This window comes from Pelmatolapia mariae, linkage group LG8 (assembly GCF_036321145.2).
Source record: "Pelmatolapia mariae isolate MD_Pm_ZW linkage group LG8, Pm_UMD_F_2, whole genome shotgun sequence".
NCBI classification, from domain to species: Eukaryota; Metazoa; Chordata; class Actinopteri; order Cichliformes; family Cichlidae; genus Pelmatolapia; species Pelmatolapia mariae.
In genome coordinates, this window is record NC_086234.1 from 14,996,140 (window position 1) to 15,018,943 (window position 22,804).

General features: G+C 40.2%; 1 protein-coding gene across 3 annotated transcripts in view; it reads left to right on the plus strand.

Moving 5' to 3' along the window:
- The first annotated feature begins 5,884 nt into the window (after nucleotides 1–5,884).
- plce1 (phospholipase C, epsilon 1) overlaps nucleotides 5,885–22,804 on the plus strand; it is a 76,008-nt gene continuing 59,088 nt past the window's right edge. For 2 of the 3 annotated variants that reach the window (XM_063483033.2, XM_063483035.2), the window contains exons 1-6: nucleotides 5,885–6,003; nucleotides 14,103–14,188; nucleotides 18,162–18,325; nucleotides 19,157–19,811; nucleotides 19,959–20,375; nucleotides 20,490–20,699. In XM_063483033.2, the coding sequence (XP_063339103.1) occupies nucleotides 19,203–19,811; nucleotides 19,959–20,375; nucleotides 20,490–20,699 (1,236 nt within the window). In that variant the 5' untranslated portion in view covers nucleotides 5,885–6,003; nucleotides 14,103–14,188; nucleotides 18,162–18,325; nucleotides 19,157–19,202. The other variant, XM_063483034.2, reaches the window with a different exon arrangement.

Below are 22,804 nucleotides of genomic sequence, written 5' to 3' on the forward strand. Positions count from 1 at the left end.
GACCTATGTTTCAAAAGTCATCTTCCACGAAACACCTGGTCTAGCACTGCAGATGAGATGTATCTACAAAGTTCCAGCACCTGTGGAAGAATGGAGCGGCCCTTTAAGATGAGTACTGCGCCTACAACAGAATCCAGGAAAAACACAGTGGTTAAAAAAAAAAATTAAAATTGTTGCTGTTTGTTCCGGGCAGTCATGACACTAAAAGCGTGCCTGAGCTTGTCGAGGCATATAGGCTTTTTTGCCCACGGGCTAAGGTTTCCTGGATAACTCCGTGAGAAATGGGAGGACTTTTCCACAGCAAAGTGAGACTGTGCCCTCTGGGATATGTGTATGTACTGACTGTTGCTTCAGTTAAGCTTAAAAACAGTTTTCTTTTTCTTTTTTTAAAAGATATCTGAAACATATGTAAATATGAAAAGAGTTGTGCGTTTTTCCTTTATCTGCTTCTTATTATTTATTTATTTATTATATTCCTTATATTCCACAAAAATACGGGAGATAATATTCTCCCCAAGAAATCCTGCATTGAATTTAATGCTTCAGTTAGATTTCTGAATTTAATTTTCAAAAGGATAAAGATTTTTATCAGATTTTAGAGTAGTGTGGGGAAGCTTTAGGTCACATTTGACTTGTTGGAAGAGCTACCCGCCCTCTTTTTTTCTTTTTCCCCCCCTTTTTTTTTAATCATCAGGGAACCAGGGATTCCCAAAGGTTTTGCACTTTGCACGCTCCTGGGTGGAGGAGAGTTGGAGGGATGGAAGGGTTGCACATTCCTGTCGGATGGCATAAGACTTCCCATCAATGGAGTGGGTGAGGAGAGGGGGGGGATTGGGAAAAAATCCCTCATTTTCCAAGTTGAAATAGATGCAGTAATACGCTGAGCACGTGCTTTTCGGGCCACCGCTCATTTCAAGTCCCGGGCGATGATAATCGTTTAAAACAATGACACAATCAAGACACTCCCATGAATCCCGCCTTTATCTGTCGGAAGAAAGCATTGCGCGATTCCAAAACTATTCGCCTTTTGATTGAACTAGTGCCTCACAGTGATCTGGCTGTTTCGCCGAGGTGAGATCTCTGTGTGTGAGACACATCAAAGGATGGCAGCTGATGGAGCATGCGGACAGACGCTGCAGCTATTTACCGGAGTCGGCTGTCAAAATGATTTCTGCGATTGCCCCCTGAGTTAAACCAAATGGTCGTAAAGAGCTTTGCAAACGTTTGACTGGAGTGAATCATTCTGGGCTAGTGGCAACAACGTATAGGACATGCGGCATAAATAAGTGAATGACTGGCTACGGTAAGGAGCTGCTGCCAGACATTCCAATAGAGTGACACACACACACACAGAGAGAGAGAGAGTAGGCCTGCTACAGAGGGAGAAGTGTTATTGTCCTCCTGTCTACGGCTCAGTTGGCTAAATGAGGGAAAGCAATGCTGCCTTCAGGTGCTATTGGCCATATTGCAGTTACGGGAAATACTGCGGTTTGGCTTGATGTGTTTAAAAAAAAACAAACAGTCATGATGAGAGCAGGCAAACGCACACAGCAAAATCTCCAGTGTTAAATTAACACTAGAGAGTGTCTATATGGGTCCACACCTCTGAGTGTTAAATATAACACTGTTGAGTGTTAAATGAACACTTTTGACAGTGTTATATTTTTAAAAGACCCCTAGTCAGTTTTGAAGATTAACAATGACTAACACTGGGCAGTGCTGATTTTCTAACACTGGAATATTTTTAACATTTTGAGTTATTTTCCAGTGTTAGGAAATAAGCACTGCTCAGTGTTAGTCATTGTTAATCTTCAAAACTGACTAGGGGTCTTTTAAAAATATAACACTGTCAAAAGTGTTCATTTAACACTCAACAGTGTTATATTTAACACTCAGAGGTGTGGACCCATATAGACACTCTCTAGTGTTAATTTAACACTGGAGATTTTGCTGTGCATATGCAGCATTTACCTGCATTGCCATTTCAACAGAATTTTATCTCACCTCAAGGCGCTTTATAGTTTGAGATAAAGATCCTAAATTATTATAGAGAAAACCCCAGCAATCAGAAGAGCTCCTATGAGCATTCACTTGGTGACAGTGAGAAGGAAAAACTACCTTTTAACAGGAAGAAACTTCCAGCAGAACCTGGGAGGGGCGAGGTCATCTGCCACAACCTGGTTAGGGGTAATGGACAAAGGAAAACAGAACAAAAAACATGTTGTGGAACAGATCCAGAGATTAATAATAACTAAAGATTAACTGCAGAGAGGTCTATTAACACATATTGAGTGGGAAAAAAAGGTAAACGAAGAAGAAACACTCAGTGCATCTTGGGAAGCCCCCAGCAGCCCAGGTCTATTACAGCATTACTAAAAGAGCGTTCAGTGCCCCAACTATATGCTTTATCAAAAAATGCAAGTTCTTGAAAGTAGAGTGGGTCTCTGTCTCGCAAATCCAAACTGGGAGTTGATTTCACAGAAGAATGTCCTGAAAGCTATAGGCTCTGCCTCCCATTCTACTTTTAAATACTCTAGAACCACAAGTAAGCCTGCAGTCTGAGAATGAAGTGCTCTATTGGGCTGATACAACACTATGTGGTCTTTAAGATAAGATGGGGCCTGATTATTGAAGACCTTGTATGTGAGAAGAAGGATTTTAAATTCAGTTCTCGATTTAACAGGGAGCCAACAAAGAGAAGCCAATATGGGAGAAATATGCTCTCTCTTTCTAGTCAAGGACTGCTCTGCCATCTTTTACAGTAACAAATATCCACCCAGTTTGAGTGTGCTGATCCTATATAGAGCATATTCACTATATAAAACAGGGATTATAAATTATTCTGTGCAAAAGTCTTAAACACCCCCCCCCCCCCCCCCCTCTAACAACCCCGTAATTATCTATTTAATGATCTTATTGTAGGAGCAGACTAGGCCTGAGAACACTACATACTAAAATAGCTTAATTAAAGTACATGCCTTCCCATCCACTTTCCCCACCAGCAAGGAAGAAATACAGCACTGATGCCGCTCTCAAACTTTAGCACTTTTAGTAAAGTAAACTTTTAGTAGACCAAATTCTTGAGCAGATAAGGAATGGATGAAAAAGAGGTGAAATAATAATAATAATAATTATAAAAAGAATGAGATAAGTGAATTTTTGGCTTTGGACCTTTACTTTGGCAGGATTTTTATCAGGTCTTGGTCCCGCCTAAGATAACATACTGCCCACTCTAACTGAGATATGAGCCAAACAGTGGCACTCATTGCTTTGCAATTTTATTGAGTCACACAGAGTACTAACAAACGACTCACTGGCCACTTTTTTGGGTAGTGTTTCAGCTGCTGTTAACATGCCTATGTAATCACCCAATAACATGGATCAGTGCATTTAGACATGCAGACTTTGTCAAATGAGCATCATTGAAATGTCACAATATACCTGAGAGTTGTTGCTAATAATGTGCATCCTTTTATGCACTGCCTTCTCAAAGACTGCAGTGAGTTTACTGTACTCAGCTGACCGCCACAGTCACCAGATCTTAATCCAGCAGAGCACCTTTGGTATGTGATGCAATGGGAGATTCATGACATGGATGTGCAGCTGACAAATAAGCAGCAACTGTGTGATTCAAAGATGTCAATATGGACCAACATCTCAGAGGAATGTTTCCAGCATCATCCTGAATCTAGGCCACAAATCATCTGGGCAGATCTGAAGGCAAAAGTGTGGTTGACCCAACCCAGTGTACTTATATTAACTAGACTAACATGTTTAGATTTGCCATCTCATTTCATAGCTAATTTAAGTATTGTGTTTGAAAGAAACAGTTAAATGAAGGAAACACATCTGAATACCTAAAGATGATTTTAACAAATAACTTGTCGTAGGCGAGCTTTTTGATTAAACTGCTTCCTGCACACCAAATGGTCACCATAGTTAGGCTGTTAGGTCCATTAACATTGATGACAGAGGGCTGAGTCAGTGAGAAAGGACTGACTTAGTCACACTTATCAGGAGATAAAATCGAGGTGGGCCAGACAGTAGAGCAGGAAAGTGAAAGGTCAGGAGGACGTACTGGCTTTTGAGGAGCACAAGCTGGGGCAAAACGATAACACCTGAAGTTCATTAAGGATAAGTATTGTGTAGGCTAGGGCTCTGAAGTTGGGGGATCTGGCACAAACTTCAGAAGATGACGCCAGCCTGTGAAGGGAATCATCTGCTCATCTCCACAGGCCCTCCATGATCCCGGCAGATCGAGGCAGCCTCTCGCCTTCCAGAGGGCTTTATTCTTTTTCCCTTATCAGAGACATCAAGATCATTTGTTTCATTGATGGACTGCCTAATCTTGAAGAATCTGTCCTGATTTATTGAAATGGCTTTAACTAGGACCCAGTATAGCTGGATGCTAGGGTATCCGAGTCATGCCATGGGCACAGATGTGCTAAAGAACGTTTTTAGCTTTGAGGCTGCCTTCAGCGACGAGCACCTCCCTCTGGTTTGTGTTTTCTGGTCTATTTTGATAAATCTGGTAATCAGAGCGCCTTGGTTTCAGTCTGTTTGAAACTGAATTGATAAAGAAAGGGGAGGTGGATTTGCACTTTTAGCAAAGTAAATAAATAAAATAAATTCATGAACAGAGCAAATCGTTTGAGAAATCAGACTTTTAGTCTACATTTATGCAAGTGTGTTTGTATATGTGTGCGAATTCAGTTTGAAAGGCTTTTATTTCACCTTCTACACACTGTAATGCTATAAAACTTTAGAGCCCTAGGTTACACATTGCTTTGTATCCACAATGGATGATAGGTACCATCACTTTTACTCCTGCTCACGCTACTTAAAAGCTGGTTCTTGTCTGAGCTTTCACTTTCCCACTCTTGTCTGGCCATCCTCCATCTCATCTCCTGATGAGAGGCAGTATGTCCTGCTGTCCACCACAAAGGACAATGAATAAAAGTTTTGTTTTGAAAGGGTTAAATTTACTGTGCATTTCTCAAATCCTGCTAAATTGACATTCAGAATCTCAAATTGAGGAATCAATTTGGTTTGTAGCAATAGAATCATAATAGCTACAAAAATGTTATTCCCATAAAAGGATTTTAAAAACAAATTTCCTTCTTGTATGTAAGTTAAACCCCGATGAATGTGGTACCACTAGAAAGCCCAGGATGTTCTTTTGATATACTTTCTATAATCAGGGGTGTCAAACATAAGGTATAAGAATTGGCCATGTAAATACTCCAATCTTGTCCAACTGGACAGCTTTAGCAAACATGAAGGAAGACATAAATTTTGGACTTTGAACTATAGTTTGAAAAGTTTTATAGCTTTATCTTTACAGATAAAGATAAACCTATGTGGCCATCCATGCTACACCAAAGTAATTTGGTAAAAAAAGAAGAAAGAAAAAGAAATGACAGTAAAGTTCCTCTTTTTTCCACTTACAATAGAAATGTCTGTTGTTATATTTTAGTGAATTAACAAATACTTTCTATTTTATAACTCAATAACTAAATAAGTTTTATATAGTTTTACACGAGTATTTCTTACAACTTAAACACAAAGAGTGATACTGCCAGATGTCTTTAATTTACTACAGCAGCTTTTGTTTATCAAGTAGAGATGTCCTGTTGAAATTACACGTTTTATTATATTAAGATATCTAAGGATTAAATGTGTAATTAAACTTTTTTACACTGAGAGACTTGCACTTAACATCCAGCCCACTTAGCATCAAAGTGGGCTGTATTTAGCCCACTATGTAAAATGAGTTTGACATCCCTATTTTAGTGTTAGGCATGCATTTGGAGTGCAGTATTCCGAGGGCCACTGAATGCAGCACAGCAGAGAGCGGTTTTTCCCACCGCAGCACGAGCTGCTCCATCAACTGTATCGGCGAGAGTTGTGAAGCGAGTCGGTCACCGAAAACTTTGCACAAAGTGCGCCGTACATGTCTTCGTGCGGCGTTTAGGTGGATGCTGAGTGGATCTGACACGGCTGGTAAGTAAGTTTGTGTCACGGTGTCCTCAAACGGTCAACTCACGTTGAGTTTAGGTAACCTATGGTGAGTGTTTTGGTTGAGGGCGCGCGGCTTGCTTGTAAAGTTGGCTCGTAGCATCCGTGGTTCCCAAACTGATGTCCAGGAGTTCAGCATGTAGCCAAATAAGCCCGTTAATAAAGCTTGTTGCATTGTTTGACCGGAGTGCTAGAAATGAATGTAGGCTGACATTGTTTCACTTTTCTGTGTTAAAAATGGGCTTCTACTGGCTTCTAACGAGTAGAAGCAGCACGTGTGCTTTAATCTGCAGTGTTTTGTATGGATGACTTATTTATATCTAAAGTTAGCTTTGTTTTTTTTTAATGTATTATTATTAGTATTATCATTATTATTATTATTGATCTTTTACTTGAGGTGTGTGTCCTCTCACGCGTGTTATTTTTGAGTCTGACAGGTGAGGTCACTGTTTACACCCCCACCCCCAGACACCCCTAGGCAAAAGCAATCTCACCCTCAGATGCATGTGATGCTGCTTCAGAAGTTGCCATCAAATCAACAGGTGAATCTGTTCCGCATTCAAATGAACGAGAAACAGGAAGGACACACATACATTTGAAAGTAAATAAATATGCAAGGATATATAAGAATAATAGTGCACACAACATGCCACAGTGAGAAATGCAAGCATATAGTGAGATACATACTTCTACATCAGTAGTGTGTGGTGTTTTTGAGCTAATAAGTAGATCTTTTTCTGGCCAGAGGAAAAAAAATCACCATGAAATTGAATGAAATGGATATTGACAGAACTGAACGTCACTGCGTTCATAAAGAGGGGATGGTTTATTTTACAAACACAACTTTTGCCTCTTCCCACATTAATATGGTTTGTTTTTGTATATTTATTTAAGTTCCACCCAGTTTGTGTGTTTCGACATCACATCATGGCACATGACTGGAGTTGGGGAACACGGTGTCTTGAGATAGAAATCTGAAACAGACAGGAATGGTCTGGTTGGACTTGTTTTTAAAAAAACTGGTGTTTACTTGTGCATCCTCCCATCCATAAACTCAGGCATGTACAGAGGAAGTAAAGTACAGAAATCCTTGCCTGACTCAGTCAGACCTGACATTAGCTGGTCTTTAACCTTCTAGTTTCCTAAGTACAAAGTCTGTTTGATCCTGCAGATGTGCATGTAGTGTGTCTGGTGTGTCCATGCATGCTTGCATTCCAGGTTGCTCCTTCACCTAAAGCATGTGGTGCGGTGTCTGAGGCAAACTATTTACTCTGGTTCTTTTGTTTTTCAACATATCATCATTAGTATGTGCACCTGTTCAACTGCCCCTTAGTGCAAATGACTTATCAGTCAATCACATAGCAGAGACTGCAATTAGGCCTGTAGACATTGTCAAGGCAACCTGCTGAAAGTGAAATGGAGCATGAGAATGATGGTTATTTCTCCACACAACCATCTCTAGGATTTACAGAGAATGGTCTAAAAAGAGAAAACATCCATGGAGTGGCAATTCTCTGAGCAAAAATTCCTTGTTGATGTCAGAGGTCAAAGGAGAATGGAATGACCAGACTGCCTTGACCTGACAGGGAGGCAGCAGTAACTCAAATAACCCCTCCTTACAGCCAAAGTATGCAGAAAAACGTCACTGATTGCTCAACATGCTAAACCTTGAGGCAGATGGGCTACAGAAGCGGAAGACAACACCAGATGCTACTCCTGTCAGCTAAGTACAAGAAATCACACAGGCTCATCGAAACTGGACAATGGATGATTGGGAAAACGTTGCCGGGTGTGATGAGTTTTGATTTCTGCTGCCACATTCAGATGGCAAGGCCAGAATTTGGTGTAAATGACATGAACGTATCAATCCATCCTACCTTGTATCAACAGTTCAGACTACCGGTGGTGGTGTAGAAGTGCGGGGATGTGTTTTTGCCACATTTTGGATGCCTAAGTATCAACCGAGCATTGTTTAAACTCTGTAGCCTACCTGAATATTTTTGCTGTTCATGTCCATCCCTTCTAATGGCTGCTTCCACCAGGATAACACATTACATGACTTGAAAGCTCAAATCATCTCAAACTGGTTTCTTGGAGAAGACAGTGAGTTCACTGTACTGAAACGGCCTTCACTGTCACCAGATCTCAGTCCAAAAGAGCACCTTTGTGATATTGTGGAACGAGAGCTTGTCATCACAGATGTCGAACTAACAATTCTGCAGCAAATGGGTGACGTTATCATGTTAATATGGACCACAGTCTCTCAGGAATGTTTCCTGCACCATCCTGAATCTGTGCTATGAAGAATTAAGTCAATTCTGAAGCCAAAAAAGGGGTCCAGTCCAGTACTGACAAAGTGTATATGAGTGTCTATGACTTGTGCTGCACATTGGGTTACTTACAAACACTTTCCTTGCTTGTCTTTTGCTGGGAAACAGCTGGGGCCAGTGTATAAAGCATGTGTATGCTGCATGAAATAGACCAGCTTGTAATGGGGCATACGTGAGGCCGACCAGCCGGTCAACCGGTCCGGGCCAAGAACATTGGAAAACAGCCGACTCCGGTCCCTGGCCGGTCGATCGTTCCACCTCTAATACAGACAAAAGGTGCTGGCATAGCAGACATGAAACGCCTCCAAACCAGTGCACCGCTTGCATGTTAAACACAGATTGAAATTAAATCGATCTGTCCCATATAACCCATGTCTGATCTCACTATTTGAATCAGAATGAGACCAATGTCTGATTCAGATATCTGCTCTTGGTGGAGAAACTCCAGCTCCATGTGTCACTACGCCAAACTCACAAATGCCATACTATTAATGCTTGCTGTGTGCCAGTAGGGCTGGGCCACTGGATGATGAAGCTCGCAGTCCTCAAAATGTTGAGCTCAACCATGGGGCTGAAGATTTGTAAACACTGCTTTATTCGATGCGTCACTAAGCTTATGTCATTTGTTCGGTCTTGTGTAGTGAAAACAATACAACCAGTCCAGATCCTATGCAACAGGTCTGAGTGTTAAACCAGTTTTCCATTAACTCAGATTGATGTCAGGTTTGAACTTACCTTGATTTGGGCTTGTCTTGACAACAACTGGGAATTGACTAATTATCTGCACAGAATAAATACTTTACCGAGATCCTGACTGGTGCTGTAGCTAAAGCATATGTTTTCTCACACAGTTATTGGCCTTTTCTCAAAAATTGTATGTGCTTTGGAGAAAAAAAAGCAGATTACAGGGAGGAGACTTCACAGATGAAGTTCATTTGATTTTAAGTAGCAAGCACGTTGTTGTATAGAGAACACAAGGCTATAGTGAAAGTTTTGTAGCATATGCAAAGCGCTGTATGGCCACGGTGTTACATTTGTCATGCCACCACAGCACTCTTTGTGTTGCTGCTGATACACGCGCACAAACACACACACATTTACAAAGCAATCCCACTTCTGAGTCATCTTTTATTGTGCCATTGTTTACGAGCACACGCTCACGCCACATATACACTAGTGTGCGTGGGCTCATCCACCGTGACAACACTCTTGGAAGCAGCCCTCTAACTGTTGGACACACAACCAGATATATGCACACACATGCACTGACACAGCACCTCTTTCTCTTTCTGCAGTTTCCACTGGCGTCTCTCTCTGCCCTGCCCTCTAATCAAAGCCATATGTTCTCCAGATCCTTTGCATGAAAAGTCTGTTCTGTTCGCAGCACTGTTCTCAGTGAAACCAGCCACTTGCTTACTGACAGACGGAGTCACTGTAAAATTAAAATTAACCTGCAAAAGACTACAGATTTGAATTTCTGTTTCGCTCTTTGGGCACTATCTAGGTCAATTTGACAGCATTATATTTTAATGACGGAAGGTTCACACTTTAATCCATAATCCATTCATATTCCTGTTTCTCAAGCACTTGTCTGCTTGTTTATAAGCTGATCTGGTGGATGGGTTTTAGCCCAATCTTAAAGAATCAAAGAAATTCCATTCTTTAGCTTTGATTGTTCATGACGGATTCGGTGTACGTAGGTTTCCTCTTCGGATGAATCCGAAACCTTCCCACTTTCGCTCATTAAAGTGATCGTAACCATAACCTGCGCTCTTGTTATATAAACACCCATCAGAATCTGGACTGTGATTCATTTTAGGTCCCAAATGTTTAACAGTAGTTGATTTGAATGATTGTTGATACACACCTTAAATTACTGTAATGAAGGGAGATGGCATCCTGTTATTCTGGTTATGGATAAACTGCAGTGTATTGTTATTTACAGGCCAAGTGGAAATCAATTTCGAATTTCTGCTCCAAATTTGGCAAAGTTCTGCTGTCTGGTATGGGTCAGTTCCATTTCTTTACATTTTTTAAAGATAAAATTGTGTAATATCGTAATGTTTTAGCAGCAGAAGCACTACAGAAGATTTTTCTTTTGATTACCTTCGGGCATTAGCATGGTTGCAACACATTAACTGTGGCATTGATCCTTTTTCGGGGTGGAACCGGAACCACGTCATCTTATGGATGAATGCCTATTTCTTGAGCCAGATCAGTACTTCTCTGCCCAAAATGCAAAGAAAAACCCCACAACAACAAAAAAACCGACCCACAAATAAAGATGTCTTGCACATGTTGTAAACAGAAACATTCATTATTTATTTGTCAGACGTGGTTTCTGTTACATTGTGAAATGCATATTTTTTTTAAATCTTCCCACCAACTCCGACCTTCTTTTCTTCTTTCATTTTTCAACTGTGAAAACTTTTAAGGAATGTGATTCTATTGTATTCGCTGTAGTCATATGATGCATCTTTTCTTCTCCAGCCCCATGTTAGAGAGAAGGAGGGGTGTTCTTTGTCCCAAAGAGTGCAAACTGCAGGAGGAGTTTCTGTTACTGGATCTTGCACTTGGCTGTATAGCACAGTTTGAATTCCCAGCACAGCTCCACATCATTATTAAACATTTACTTGAAGTTATATAGTCCAAAGTATGTACTTAGTTCTTCGAAAGTAAGTGATTTCATGATTCTGTTGGTTTTCAGAAGACTTTTTTTTTACTTTCCCATTATGGCACCTCACCCTTGTGTTTTTGTTTCCAAATCATTTCTTTTTCTTTACAGTTCTCTTGGCATCAGCGAGGTATTTGTGACTAAAGAAATAATCTGCTTGAAACCTGGATTTTTACTGTGTACAGTTGGATGATGCGTCATCCTTTTGTACTCTTGTGACATCCTTTTTCTTTTTTCTGTGACCACCCCCCGCCCTGCACAACAGAGAAGGGGATTCCTTCTCTCCTTGGCCTACTCTTTGTGCTGTTGGAATGCTAAAGAGCCAATGTTAAACCTCACTGGGCAGTATTTAGCAGAGTATTTTAGAGGCTCAGGAGGATAAGTGGCATTTCAGGTCTGTTTGAATGTAGATCTCGTTTTATGTTCAAACTTCATCAGTGCCATTTTCTCTGACTGTCCTTTTCCCAATTACTAAGCAATATTAAAGTTTGCCTAAAAAGTAATCGTATAGTAGTAATCAAGTGTAAAGAGCTTTTTTCTTTTCTTTTTATAAACCACTATCCACACTGTTCCTTTCTACCTCACTGATTGGCATTTGCATTCCTGTGCTCCATTTAAGGGTGAATCTAATCACATACTGGGCTGTGAGTCATCGTGTGGATGAGTTGTGAAATAATCCCTCATGAATGAAAAGTAGGAAAAAAAGGCTTTTATGCAACACTCATGGCCCCCTGTTGAGGGGATTCACAGAGAGTGATTGAGGCCAGAGATTCAGAGGCTGTTCTACCTCCTGAGACAAACTCATTAAGCTAAATTGCAGCTCCTTTTGTTTAATATGTATGAAACAAAGGGTTGTTACACAAAAGGAGCATTAGTGTTCAAATCCACAATTTTGATAGGTGGAATGTCTTCAGTTAAGAAAGTTGCTTACTTTGAAATGTCAAATTTCAATTATGGCATTAAGCTAACATAGCAGTATATAGTGACACATGATACATACTTTTCTTCTTCTTCAATCTAAAATATGTCCAATTGTCATTATATTTCTAACTCTGAATCCAAAACTAATACCAGTGCATTGGCTTTTTGCTAAACAATTTACCTGGCCATTAATCGACTGTAACTTTAGAACTCAAGGAAATGTATTTCACCTTTCATTTGGTAATACCAAACCTGTTGAACTGCTTCTGTCTTCATCACATATGTTCAGAGTATAAAAGTAGCTTTATATAACTTGCAGTTCAAAATAATCCATATGTGCTTAAGTTGTAGCCCCTCATCTAGTGCCCGAAACAAGCTGCTTTAGCTACCTTCAAGGTCACGCACTCCTATGGCCAGTATTTGTTCTGATTGGACTTGCTTTGCAGGCAGAAGGTTTGACCAGCTGGTGGGCGTGCTTATGTGTTTGCAGACCAACTTGTCTTTCATATTTAAGATTTTCACTCGAACTGACATCGCACAAGGCCATGTTTAGAAAGGAGAACAACCTAAAACTTGAGCTTTTGTTTCCAAAGAATTTCACACTCCTATATATGGATAGATGAATGGATATGCCAGAAAGTAAGGAGAAGAATAATAGGTCTCCTTTGACTGGTTGATACGAGAAGTGCCTTTAAAATGGTAATACAATAATTTGACATAAATTTGAAACTTCATTTTTTAAAGTAAATGGTTCTCAATTTTGTACCACATGGAAAAAATTCTTTATTACTATGTATCAATGTTCCAGATAAGTTTACAGAATAATGTGGACTAGAGACATACTATTTTTTTGATGTACAGTAATATACTGTATATCTAGTAATGTTAAGATCTACAGAACCATTTAAGTGACAGGAAGAAGAAGGAGTCCTGTGATGGATGTCATGGCCAAAACAGAGCGCTGATCTCAACATGACATGAGTCCGTTTGGGATTCTACAAAGACACAGAAGAAGAGGCTAAATTCCGAAAAGCTGTTGTGGAATACTGGGTTGGGAAAATCCAGCTGCTAAATATCTATAAATCGCGTGCAACTGTGAAACTCTGTGCTAGAGTTTAATTAAATTTTTTTTTCTATTGACTAAATTTTTAATTTTAAGTTGATTGATAAGCAAAAGCTATTCGTGGCTGTGTTTTTGACAGTTACTCGATATTTCATGCGCTCCACTTTGTAAGCCAAACTGTCGAGATAAACGAGGGAACAGCCAACACACATAAAAACACATACTCAGCTCTTTGTCAACCATCTGACTGTGATTAGACCAGTTTTTTTTTTTGTTTTTTTTTTCAGGACTTTCAGAGGTGCTGAGATCATACCCTTTTGCTTTCATCACCATGTGTTGCACTTTATTGCAGCATGGGAAATAATGAATCCTATTGGATAGACTTGTATATAGAAAGAAACCTTCAGCCTTTGCACTGTTGTGGTTGATGTTCACAAGTTTTCCTTGGGTCGTGTTAACAGATGCGAGCTTTCAATTACTGCAAAAGTTCATTCAATTATTTAACTTTTTACTTTATTGTTTTTCATCATGTCTGAAACTGTAAATATTCGGTATTGGTTTCTGAGAGTCTTATGGCACTAAGAAAACGTCAGGATGTGACTTTAGGTTGAGAAACAGGCCCACTTTGTTTTTTATTCTACAAAGACTAATGTGCTAATGAATATACTGTAGGTATAGGAGATTGTATAGGAGAAGTATACTTCCTAGCATGTCATAGTTTCACTTTAGAGATAAGAAATGATCATCATTTACCCCCCCCCCCCCCCCCCAAAAAAAACAACAACAAAACAACAGCAACAAAAAACCACTGAGAGATAGTGCATACCTCTTGACAGAAGAAGCCATTCACAAATATTTCACAGTGAGGAAACTCTGTGCCGCTGCCAGCTTTTACATTGTGTCACTCACTTGGATGTGAAAGCAAAACCTGTGTGAACTATGCTCAGACTCAAGAAAACATTTTTGATTGGCTGCTGAACTTGGTGTTGAAAGGCCATCCCTCATGTCATTTGTTGTCACACTCTCGCTCTGTTTAACACTCACACACTTGCTCTCTTGCATTGATCTGGTCTCTGTCTGTCTCTCTTTTCAATAGACAGCAAGCGGGAATCCTGAATCACCTGGTAAATCGGGAGAATTAGAACGCAGAAAGCACCTAAAGCCATGTATCTAACTTTAAATGTAAGTATTGCCTCATTATAATTCCAATCAAATGCTGTAATCTTAGAAAGAGGATTTTTTTTTTTTTTAGTTAAATGGCAAGCTTGGTATGAGGATTGCTGGAAAATATTTTAATAACAAGTGAAGTAGAAGTGATTGAGTGTTTTCTTGGTCAGTGCACTTGTCACTATATGTGACCTGATTTCCAGCGCAGGTGTGTGTTTGTGTGTGTGTTTCAGTCTGCGCTTTTAGCTCTAGGCTGAGATTTAGGCTGGAAGAGCCATTTACTCTCCCAGCCAGGGTCACAGTTCAGTTGATAACGAGAGCTACTTTAAACAGTGTGTGTTTTTACGTGTGCGTTTGAGTGCATGGTTGTTTTTATACCCTCACTTTCTGCGGAGATTTTGTCTGTTTAACAGCCATTTCTAGTCTGTAAATCTCACCTTTCTTGAACGCATAGGAACAATTTCGTTGTTCTATAAGTCATGAGTTGAATGCCAAATCTCACTTTGTTCGCACACAAATCCATTTTAAGCAACCGCTGTGTGGAAATGCTATCCTGTTGCTAATTTCAGAGTGATTTGATGGCAACAACAGCTGTCTATCATGCACATGGCTCAGGATTTAAAGCTACAGCGTGCAGGTTTTTGCCTTGAGTAATCCAAGTGTTATCCCAGCACTGCCCTTGGACAGGTTCATGCCCTAACATGTGTCACAGTTTACATATAAGACAGTTTGTTCATACACTTACATAAAGCAGCAGATGATGAACATGTGGTTTCTGTTTATAATACCAATGCTTTCTATATTTTTGAAGATGTCTTCTGCGTATTTAATTTCTCTGCTCTTCCATTTTTCATTTTTTTGTGTTGTTTTGATAACTGTCATTGTCATGACTTGTCTGTAGAGTTTGTTAAACCACACCCAAGTTCAATAGCAGGTGCTCTACACATCATACAGGCAAAACTTGATTAGGGATTTAGGGCAGTTGTGAATGGAGGCCAGTACACACAGGTTTGCAGGAATATTTAGTAATATTGTGTTATAATTAACACTTTTTGTAGTCATTATTTAGAAAATGCAATGTGAAACATTTCATTTGAGTTCATATCTAGCAGGAGGGACCACGTTACAACAGACACTGTAGCGGGAACTACTCTGGCAGGTGACTAATGTTGCACATTTTGTAAACTTTTGATATTTCTGGTTAAACGAGTTGGTTAACTGTGACGCATATAGGTGAGATTCTCGTTGGCGCAGACTGCCATAACGATCTTTGTCAAAGTAATAAAAAAAAATCGTATCTAGTACCATAACAACTTGCTGCTAGTGATAGTAATATCAGCTCCTGGGGGTTGAATTGGATTTTCTTAGCCTAAACATACAGTAGCTGAGGCTTTTCTGGCAAGTATTACACAAGTGAGGTGAAAATTTGTCTCATCTCATCGCCATGTCAGTAGGGCAAGTGTCAAAGACTGCTCCAGGCAGTTTGTGTCCATGTGTTGGAGTTTTGGTTAATAAGCACAATATTAACATTATTTGCTAGGATTCATTAAATTATTACATTATATAAAGCATGTTTGTCTTTTCAGAAGTTGCTATATTATAGTGTTACAAATGTTTAAAAAATGTACTTTTATATTTAAGTTCTGTCGATATTTACAAAGAGAGCACAATGATCAGATTGCATGTGGGCACTATGTGTTTTACTGCAAATTGCTCGAATAGTATATAGGGAAAAAATTAATTTTTCTTAATTTTTGCACTTGATATTGAAATGAACAGACTGTGCCCATGTTTAGAAAACAGAATAATTTTTGTAAATTATCTGTAAAAACTAACCACACCTATAAGCGCTATTTGAGGATTGTGTTCACACGGTATTTTGACCTGTTGAGTAAATCTGGCTCTAAATGTAAATTGTAAAGTCTACTTATTTTAAAATTATATTTAGGGAATTCTGCATCTTGGCATATCCTGGTAGCTAGTTTTAATTCTTTTAAAATTTTCTCTGCAGCACTGATAAGAGTAATGCTGTGTCATTGGTGCACTGTCTGTTTCGTTTGTGTGAAATGTGTTCGGTATTGAGCAAAGCGAGGAAAAATCAAGCAGTGCCTTCTGTAACTGTGGCTTCTTTAAAGGTTATAAGATTTCCCCATATTCAGTTCAAATCAAATCAGTCCGATCAAAAAAGCCACAGTTAAGCAGCAAAGCAGCAGTTGTTGTATGGAGGTTAGATATCACTGCAGCTTACGAATGGAGCACTTGTCCTTTTTCATCCCTTTAGCCAAAGTTCTGTCTGATTGAAAGTAGCATGGAGCTTTGAAAAGACTTGAAAAGAGATGAAACACATCCACCTTGATATGTGTGTGTATCAGTAGTCCTTTTTCTCTCCCGCAAACTCACACTCTAAATGTCTTGCTGGTCCACCCTCTCTGTGTCAGTCCCACATTCCTGCTGAGGCCCACACATTTTGGCAGGGAATAAAGGGCTGTGGTCACTCTAATTGTGAGGCTTTGGACGCTAGTTTTTAGATTTATTCATTGCTGGCCACCATGACGATACCATACACCACACAATTAGTATGTGTACATGTTGTGGTTGACTGTATCTGTTAAGGATATATTTCATAGTAACATGGTTCATAAATGTTCTCACTTTATTGCCACTGTGCCACTGTGCTAGCAAAAAAACGTGAAATGAATTTTTCTTTATGTCACTTTAGAGAAATCCAAGAGTCCTGATTTATTGAACAAGGTTTTGTGATTATTGCTAGCCATAAAATGAATTGTTCATGAACACAACTATGTGCATGAGCACATTGCACAAGTGCTACACCTTAAGAGATGAAGATAAACTGTTTTATTGCCATTGCTGCAGCTGGGTTGATGAGTGTAAAATGAGTTCATGTTGTTTGTGCAACCAGAGTTTCAGCAAAGTTAGGAATCCATGTAAAACCATAATGCAACAATTTGTATATAGCAAACCCATTTTTTTCAAATTCACAATAGAACATTGAAAATTTATCAGATGTTTCAAGTGAGACATTTTACAATTTAATGAAAAACACTGCCTTATTTTGTATTTGATAGGATCAGCATGTCTTAAAAAAGTTGGGATGGGAGCAACAGAAGGCTGGAATAGTAAGTGGTTCTAAGAAGAAACAGCTGGAGGAACATTTTACAACTAATTAGGTTAATTGGCAACAGATTGGTAACGTAATTGGATATAAAATGATGGGTGTGTTAGAGAGGCACAGTTTCAGAAGTAAAGATGAGCAGAAGTTTATCACGGTTTCAGAATAACGTTCTCTAATATAAAATTGTAAAGGCTTTGAACATCTCATCAACTGCAGTGCATAATATAATCGTACAAACTGGAGAAATCTCTGTGCGCAAGGGGCAAGGGTGAAAATCAGTATTGGATGTCTGCGATCTTCAGGCCCTCCGGTGGTGCTGCATTAAAAACACGCATGATTGTCTCGTGGAAATCACTGCATGGTTTCAGGAACACTTTCAAGAAACTATTGCCTGGGAACGCAGTTCACCATGCCAACAACAAATGCAGGTTGAAGCTCAGAGAAGAAGCCACATGTTAGCATGATAATCAAAAGCCACTGTTTCTCTGGGACAAAGCTCATTTAAAAAGGACTGAAGCAAAGTTTAAAACTGTTCAGTGGTCGAAATTTGAAGAGAGACTACATCAGAACCTTTTCAGATTTAGGGTTGTAGTCATTTACTTTACTAATTTAGTTCTTAAAGCTGATGTGATGAAGAAAAGAGACACAGAAGAAAACTCTAAAAACTGCCTTCACTTGGATTTGCTGATGATATGTTTTTCAGTTTTGGTTTGACTCCTTATCCTTTGCTTGTATTTGTTTTAACCTTGCTAGCTGTCCAACCTTGTCTTATCTGAATGTGTTTTAATGGCATAAAAGTTGACAATATTAACTCCTTTTTTATGTGTCTGTGTTCTCATTGTTTCTCAATCCCAGGGCCTAAAAAGTGGTTAGTTATGTCGCAGATACGCATCCAGGTTGAGACAGACCCCGCACCCACAGGGACACACGTGGCCTTGTAAGCTGTGGCGGCGACCGTATTATCAAGGAAATTCCTGAGTCCTCCAGGGTCACCTATCTGCTGGCTTCTCTATCTGCTGGTTTGTACAGCTGTACAAGCTTCTGTTTCCACAACACTCATACACAGAGCACGCTCAGCACTGATGTGGCGTCTTAGTCACTCAAGAGGTCAGCAGAAGCTGAAGCTATCATTTCCTACAGCAAAGGCCTGTGCCTATGGTGGAGCTTAAAAACGAGGTGTGGGCTTAATGCAACACATACTTTAAAATAGAATTGATCTTTGTGATTAAAGATTAATGACGACATAATTGATGCAATATAAATATTATGTAAACAAGCGGGTTATTGTGGCTAAAGCACAATCTATCTGTCTTGATCCGGGCTTGGTAATACTGTTTATCTAAAGCAGCTGAGTTGGTAAACATGAAAATGCCATAACTTTAAATAATTTATGACATGTGAATTATTTTATGACCTCAGCAATTTTTAATTTCCTCTTTCTGCTCTTTCGGTTACTTCGTGACTTACTGAATCACGAATTACATTGGAAGGTTCCAAAGAATCTCAAAAGTTTTACAGGAATTTATTTGAATTCTATTGCAGATTTTCTCTATAGGATTTCAGGAATTTGTGAGCAGTAGTGGTTGTAATAATTCCTGTAGACTTAGGCAAAGTCTGAAGATGTCTTGTTTTGATCTTTGAAGAGTGCAAAATGCAAAGATACTTAGAGGAAAAACAGAAATTGTAAACCATCCGAATAGTTGTCCTTCAAATCCACTTATCCTTGCAGCTCTAACAGAGGTGTAACCACTTTCAGAAAAAAAACCCTCAAACCAAACCAAACCAGAAACCAGCTTCAGCATTTCTTCTACATTCTGTCATCATCAGTAAAGTGTTTCTTCTTTTCCAAGCCGCAGGGAGACAAAAGGACAAAGCAGGACACCGCAGGCAGACGTGATGGCCACTGAAGGAACCCAGACACAGGCTGGGCCCGCGGTACTGGCAAAGTCTGCTTCGCCTCTGTCCGCTGGGAGCAGACCCAGCAGAGAAGCCAAACATGCAAATAATGGCCAGGAAGTGTGGCGAGACGCTGACCAAATGTGTCAATCAAAACAGTCGAGCGGCCCTTCTCTCCCCTTATGTAGGAAGTCATCGTGTGACAGTGGGGAAGGCACTGTTTTGGACAGAAAATATGAGTGCCATGATTACAGCTCAGAAGTCATAAGCACTAAAGAGAAACCTTATCCAGAGCTCTCCACTGGCAAGAAACTTGAAGAAATGATTCCAGTACTTAGGAAAAGTTCAGAGGAATCTCTGTGCCAGCTGGATACCACTGGAGACAGCGTGGATGCAGGCACTAACAGAACTGGCAGCACCCACTGCTCCTGTACCAAGTCTAGCCGTTATACCAATGCAAACACCTACTGTTGCCACAGCTCTAGGTCCAGTCCAAGCCCTGGCTCCAGCCCTGTTCACAGTCCTTGCCTCAGCTGCAGGCCCTCTGGCCCCAAATACAGACACATCCGCCGTGGCAGCCTCCCTGTGTCTATGCTGGCTTTCCACAAGGTAATTAAGCAAATGGTGCTAACCCTGTTTTATAGCATTTTTAAGATAAGCAAAGCAACCCTCACTGTCCCATAAATGTAAAGCTTTACTCCATGTAATAGCTCACTCAAGACACTGCTGTGTTTTGTTCTCGTTTTATGCTTCTAGACATCGCCCTACCTCTCATCCCAGGGCAGTTCCTCAAGCGAACCGAGCTCTTTGACATCATCTCCATCTAGTTCTCCTCTTCCCGTCCACCGCAAGCGTCACCAAAACGGCCACATCCATCTGCACTGCCTCAAAGATGGGTACTCAAGTTTAGAGAGGCTCAACCGAAGGCCCCGGGTTAACAAATGCTCTTTGGAGAAACTTTTCCTTCGAAGGTCTTCTCTTGAAACCATGACGTCGAACCCTGTTCACAACGAAAGGTCACCTGCAGAAGAGACGAGGGACTGCAGCCAGGACCACAGCAGTGATGAGGGAGAAGTAGAAGCACATTCGGATAATGTGGATAATGATTTTATTCGGAATCGTAAAGAGCGCTCAACTGTCCTGGTGAGGCGGTTCTGCAAGAATAATCAGAAGGTGTGTATTTAAATTGATTAACATCATCATTTTTAATCAATTAATTAATCAGTGTTTTTTCAGCTTTATTTTAAGGCTTTAGAAGTAATCTCAACTGCCTCTCTTTTCCATAAGGTGACCAAGTCGGTGTGTACTGGCACCAGAGCGATTGTCAGGACACTGCCGTCGGGACTCATCTCAGAAGATGTCTGGGCCGTGGTTGTTCACTACAGATGTTGGACTCCCAGTAAGGAGGATACATGGCTAACCGTAAAGCGGGGCTCGGGAGAAGACTTCAGAAGATGCAAAGAGATGCTGCGCTTTGCTGGACTTAAACTATATCAGGTAAGAGAGTGAATACATGCAGATAATGGAAGAAGGCACATGCTATTAAAGCTCTTCGAGGACAACAGTGCGCTGTATTTATCCTGTCATGGGTTGTTTATCTTTCACACCCACGCTACTGTTAAAATGCTTCCATTAAGACATAACTGTAGCAGTGCACCCTAAAGGGATTTCAGACAAAGCTTTGCTACCAGCCGTTCTTTTAAATAATTGGTCTAAGCCTAGGGTTATTAAGATTTCTTTTCTTACGCGTTCAGCAAATGTGCTGTTCAGTCTCTAGTAGCAGAGCGTGATATATTAGTGTCCAATATATTATTGTCACATAGGCAAGCTAATTAACTGGACCATGAAGGCCACCCAAAACCCCGGCAGCTTTTGCACGTCTGTTCTTGTCTTGTTCTCTGCACTGCTGCCTTTTTGCACCGCTGGGACTGATCAGCTCCTCACTCGCACAGAGCAGAGACCACATGGCAAAGCTCTATCTCATTCAAGCCCTCCACATTTTGCTAAAAGTATAAACCTACATATAAATCTGCAGAAATCTATTCCATCATTGATCCACTGGACCAATGCTGGTGCATCTATGCTTTGTGGGTTTATGTGTGGTTTGCTTTTCAAACTCAGCTACCGTGGGGAATAAAACAAAAAAACAAAATCTTAACACTTAATAGCTGTCGTGGCACAAGAGTGTTTATGATTGATTGTTTCATCGGAGGAAAAATTGTTCTTGGTTTTTTGGTGTTTTTTTTCTGTTTGCATTGAAATTGCTGCCTGCAAAATATGAAAGATGAATCATTTGTTCAAGGAATATGTAAATAGACTAACAGAGACATACTCTGAAACACACGGCAAAGCGCGCACACACTGGCTCTTTTGTTCGGGGTAGGCCCCTACTGCGGAAAAATGATTTATTCTCTGTTGGTTCTGCTCCCCTTATTACTGACAGACTGAATGACTGAGCCTTCTGTGTGTGTGTGTGTTTGTGCGCGCACCGGAGTGAGTTTAAATGGACTGAGCAGGATTGGCATCTGCGTTAAAGTTACAGGCATGGAAATTGGAGAGAGGGCGAGCGAGCAAGACGTGGTGAGAAAGTTAGAAAGTGGTGGAAGATGAAGGAAAGGAGACTGAGCCCAACAGAGAGAGAGAAAGCGAAAGAGTGATCCAGGACACACTACTGTTTTTTTTTTTGTTGTTGTTTTTTTTTTAAAAAAATCAAGTTTCCAAGCAAGAGAGTGTTTTACACACATAAAAACCTCTCGCAGGAGCTGTTCAACTTTAGCAACCTTTGCAGGGAAAACAGTGAAAACTAGCTGGCAGTAGTTTCAGTAGATAAATAAGCCATGCTTTCCAGCCTTAGAGGTGCACATATTTGTAGGGACTGAGAATCAGCAGCATTACGCATGCTTTCCTGTTGTTTTTTGTTATCTTATTCCTCCTTTTCCTGTAAAAACTTGAAACACATGGAGACTGAACGATACAGTGCAACCACTAAATTGCACAAGACTGAATGGCCAGAATTTCAGCAGTGTCACTTCAGATATTACGATTCCTAGTTAAGTGGAAAAGAAAAGTTTTAGGGGCTGGGTTTAGTTTGCATCTAATGAATGTGATAACCAGAACTCTCGCCACCGTTTAGATCGCTTAATTCAAATCAGATCCTGAAGCTGCAGGCGTGTCTGTGCAGGAACATGAGTGTGTACCTGCATGTGACTTTGATTTTTAAACATTTTTTTTAATGTGTTACATTTTTACGATAAAATTTTGAAATGTGCATTGTTATACGTGTGCGCCTAATTTTGATTTTTTTTTCTTCTTTTTTTTTCCCTCAACAGAGCCAAATACTGTCTAAAGTTTCTCACGTGTGGAGGGCGCTTATGCACTGATGCCATTAAAACACACATAGTTCCACTCATGTGCGTGCTGCAGCGTGGTTTCTGACTTTTGCCAAAGAGTTTTTATGAATCCTTTGTGGTTGCAGAATTATGGCTTAGGGAGTCCAGGGAGAGCTGCTTTAATAATGAGCCTATTGAAAACTGGGGAGCTGCCAGCAGTTCCCTTGTCAAAACACCAGCTGAGTTCCTCCAGTGAAGGGTCAAGAGAGAAAC